General features: G+C 50.9%; 1 protein-coding gene across 2 annotated transcripts; it reads left to right on the forward strand.

Moving 5' to 3' along the window:
• Window positions 1-313: 313 nt before the first annotated feature.
• snai1b (snail family zinc finger 1b) lies at window positions 314-3,558 on the forward strand. Of its 2 annotated transcripts, none has more exons than XM_067240230.1 (3): window positions 314-565; window positions 1,109-1,669; window positions 2,307-3,558. In XM_067240230.1, the coding sequence occupies exons 1-3, from the start codon at window positions 490-492 to the stop codon at window positions 2,486-2,488; spliced, it is 819 nt and encodes a 272-aa protein (XP_067096331.1). In that variant the 5' UTR covers window positions 314-489; the 3' UTR covers window positions 2,489-3,558. The 2 variants fall into 2 exon arrangements, with proteins under 2 accessions (XP_067096331.1, XP_067096332.1); XM_067240231.1 differs by having other exon boundaries at window positions 1,112-1,669.
• Window positions 3,559-4,506: the final 948 nt, after the last annotated feature.

Raw genomic sequence — 4,506 nt, forward strand, 5'->3', positions numbered from 1 at the left:
CAATGTAAAGATGTGTCAAGAGGGCATTACAATACTCGCATAAGCTGCTTTGGAATGTGCTCCGACAGCCAGCCATCAACATGACTTGTATTCCTCTACCAATTAGGCCTACAGCATTTTTTGGCCTTGCGACTGTTTCTAGTTGTGGGCGTTCTGCAGTGGGGTGTGTCCTGGGTGGAGATATCCCCGCCCACCCTGGCTCACTCGCGCTCCATCAGCGGCTATATGAGGAGTCAACTAGCCCATATTCCTAAAACAGTCTGGTCGATGAAGCAAAAGGTGGTGAACAACACCAGCTATATGTATCACGGGAGATAAACGTCATCTGTGGACACTGGAGTCCTGGACAACAGGATTCGTGGGTGTGCTGAAGTCTGACTACCCTAATTTCGTCTGTGCCCATCCCATTCTTCGGCTCGACTTGGGATTCCACCCTGCCAGAGAGTCTACAATATTCTTCATCTCATAAACTATCACAGGAGTTTCAACATGCCTCGTTCATTTCTTGTAAAAAAATATTTCACGAACAAGAAGCCAAATTACAGCGAACTGGAGAGTCAAGCTGGTAAGTTCACACCCGCAATTCCCAAGTTTACAACATCTGTAGGCCACACATATTTAAAGTTTTGAAGTCATGCAGCGGGACACGAATACATTCATAATGTCTTTCAAAAGAATGCAGTGTGTTTGCGATAGAGGTTTGGAACAAATCAACGTAAAGCAGTTTAACTTTCATAGTCATGCCCCACCAATGCGAGCTTATGTCAATGAGCAGCAATTAGGCGCTATAGTCGGTGTATAATGTGAGGTGATATCAATGTCCACCGGACAGTAAACCGCTGTAGGATACATATCTATATAAACATTTTCTCAGTGCCGTTTTGACCATGGGTCAACTGTTAGTCCCTAGGTGAAAAGTGTTTCCTTGGTAAATTGAAAAATTTGCTAATGGAATCAGCTTGCTGGGTCAGGGCCATGCTGAATAGACACAACACACACTGACTGTAACTGGACACTGAGAATGAAAACAAGTTAGCTGTGTAATTCGATTATTTGACCATGGAAGGGAAAAACCACCTGACTATCTCCCTCTCTCTTTCCCCCTCAGCAGTGATTCCGGAGCGCTATCCCATCGCTGAACTTCCAACCAGGGACGACTGCTCTGCCATGACCTGCTTCTCCAATGGAATGGTCTTCAACATGGACGCCCTACCTTCACCCGTCTCCCCCATCAGCCCTGTCTCCCCCACCCTGTCCTCCTCCCCCCTGGGGACCCTGGAGCTCAGCAGCTCCCCTCCCAGCAGCAGCGGGGAGGAGGAGGAGGACGAGGGGGGCCGCACCTCCGACCCCCCCAGCCCCGAAGCCCCTCGCCTCATCCACCACTGCCTTCACTGCAGCAAGAGCTTCAACAACGCGTCGGCCCTGTCCAGACACCAGCTGTCTCACCGCCCCCGCGCCGCCGGCCGGGTCCAGACTCTCTCCGCCGCCCTCCCCGGCCCCGCTTCCCCCCGCCCGGCCTTCCACTGCAAACACTGCCCCAAGGAGTACACCAGCCTGGGGGCCCTGAAGATGCACATCCGCTCTCACACCCTGCCCTGTGTGTGCACCACGTGTGGGAAGGCCTTCTCCAGACCCTGGCTGCTCCGAGGACACATACGCACACACACTGGTGAGTGTCCTTAAACTACCTTTAGGTTCAGGTGCAGTGGAGTTCTTGCTAAACATGAATAACCACCTTAAATACATATAAAAGTCCTATATAAAATGTGTATCGTCACCTGGGTTTGTTTGCAATGCCCTAGTACCACAGTAAGACATTTTTCTACTTAGCCTCCTCTATCTATTTGAATAGACTATATGCTAATAACTCATTGTTTTTTCTGTTGAAGCTAGCAGATAGCCAGTGGTAACAGACGTAACTTTGTGCAATAGGCAGAGGGCAGTGATTGGGGTAATCATTGATATTCATGGTTGTCTCCTGAGGTGTAAACAAATGTTGCTCTGCAGGGAGCCCATCTTATCTCTGGCCCTCTGTTTATGCGTGAAAAGGCCTGTCATTAGAATCTGAATCAGCAGATCTCACAGTCACCTGTTTAGAAAGGGGGGGGGGGGGAATAAGGGATAGATGAGATATTGTGACTGGAAGGCCTTTTCAAGTCTTGTGAGTTAGAATTCTTCCCTGCATATCGCTAACGGTCTCGCTAACCCCCACCTCTCTCTCTCTCTCTCTCTCTCTCTCTCTCTCTCTCTCTCTCTCTCTCTCTCTCTCTCTCTCTCTCTCTCTCTCTCTCTCTCTCTCTCTCCAGGCGAGCGTCCGTTCTCCTGCCACCACTGTGACCGGGCGTTCGCCGACCGCTCCAACCTCCGCGCCCACCTGCAGACCCACTCGGAGGTGAAGAAGTACCAGTGTGGCTCCTGCTCTCGGACCTTCAGCCGCATGTCTCTGCTGCACAAGCACAACGCCTCTGGATGCTGCCCTGCCTCGTAGCGCCGGTGCTGAGCTCGCCGGGGCTAGGACCCTGAGGTCGGGGTGGGGGGGTCAGGTACCTCTGTTAGGGTCCAGCATCCTGTTTGGCAGCCCCCCCCCCCCCCCTGCCCCAGAGAGGCCCTGGGGTGAATGTCTATGCATATGTTTCTGTAATGTGCACTTGATGACAATGGCCCACCCGAAAGTTGGTAGTAGGGGCCTGCTCTTGACGCAGTCAACCTCGGCGGCTTTGCTGCTGCACTGTTACAAACAGGAATGTGTGTCTAATCGAGTTCTTATCGACTCCTAAAGTGCCTTCCATTTTTTTTTTATACTGTTTTCATACAAAACCCATAGCCATGTTTTTAATGTTTCATACTACATATTTCTGTGTGTAAGTGTAACACAGGGTGTGTGTGGTGTAGGGTGTGTGTGGGGCAGCTGGACATGGAGTTAATTCCCAGGAAACCCCTTGGTGCCGGCCGGTCCGGGACTGCGGCCATGTTGCAGCTGCTGGTGTGTGTGTGTGTGTGTCGTGGATGTCGTCTCTCACCATACTCCAAATACACTGCATGCATGCATTGGAACAGCCTTGTGAGTGTTGGGACAGCTGCCTGCATGGTGCACTGTGGAGGCAGGGTGTTGAGAGATGGTAGCTCTGACCACGACAGGTGACCTAGTCCTCCTCTCCTCACCCTCCCCTCTCCTCTTCACCCCTCACCTCCTCACCCTTCAGCTCCTCACCCCTCGACCCCCCTCGTTTCTTCACCCGCTCACCAAAGTGCTTTCTCTCCAACTCCAAACACATTGGTCCTAAACCTGACACTACACCCGGGAATTCAGTGAAAAACTTTTTCATTTTGGACCAAAGACCCTTTCCCAAGTGAAAATATTTTGATATGATCCTCTTGAAAAAAGGGATTTGTGCTTTCATGTCCTACATTTCAAGATATTTTTTTAAAGAAAAGACACATGACATTTGAACCAATTATTTTTATAGTAGAGTTTAAGTGTATCTTCTAGCAAATGGCCCAGAAATGAGTATGTTTTTATATGAACCCCAAAAGCCAAATATGTGCCTTTTGAACTGTATTACTATGTGTAAATAAAAGCTTTGTCTTAGAATGCAGTTCTTGTGTCTGTGTCGCTGAATGTATTATGGTCTGTCATAGTCCACTATCAATGCATAATTACAGATAACTATGAGCTACAAACTGCTCTCATTTGACCCCACAGCTGACTCAGAAAGCCGTGCGCCGCTATTGTTCCCGACACAATAAGCCTTTGATGAGCTCATTTACAAGGCGTGTGCCTCGTCGACGGCACATTTGTCTGAGCGAGCACAAAAGGGGAAAAAAGCGGCATGACAGTTTCCGAATGGGACCAGAAAGGTGCACGCGCGCCGTGCCCGGACGTGCAGACAGGTCTGTGTTTCCTCTGTGCTGAGCGACGGGCGGAACACCTGCACGCACCTGCCCCCCTCCCGTCCCCACGGCCTGTGTGGAGACTGTGTGTGTGTGTGTGTGTGTGCTGCCAACCACACGTGGGCAGCACATGTCCCTGGATGAGGGGATGAATGGCGCGACTTCTGGCGGAGGGAGCGAGGGCAGAGGGAGAGAGAGAGTGTTGACAGCAGGGCCGAGGCAGAGACAGAGGCGGGAGAGACCCAGCTCTCCAGGAGGTTCCTGTTCTCAGTGTGGGGATCCCCTTAGCCTAGACCGCAGAGGTGGGCTGTGGTGTCTGCAACCTGCCATGTGTGAGAGAGAGAGAGAGCAAAAATCTCAGGTTTGGCGCCCTTGTAAACTCTAACAACATAGTTACACGGGTTGGTTATCCTCAAGTCAGAGTCTGAAACCTAGACACGCTTATTGAATCAAAACAAATGTCAAGTCAAGCCTGAAGGCCCCCGAAAAGCCGGACTCAACTCTATCGTCAGAAACCAGAGCTCTGCTCTGTCTAAACTGAGCTGGCACACATATGGCTGCAATGTATCTGCTTCCTACACTGCTGCCCTTCTGACCCCAACACGCTGACGCCAG

The sequence above is a fragment of the Osmerus mordax genome, chromosome 7 (genome assembly GCF_038355195.1).
Source record: "Osmerus mordax isolate fOsmMor3 chromosome 7, fOsmMor3.pri, whole genome shotgun sequence".
Lineage (NCBI taxonomy): Eukaryota > Metazoa > Chordata > Actinopteri > Osmeriformes > Osmeridae > Osmerus > Osmerus mordax.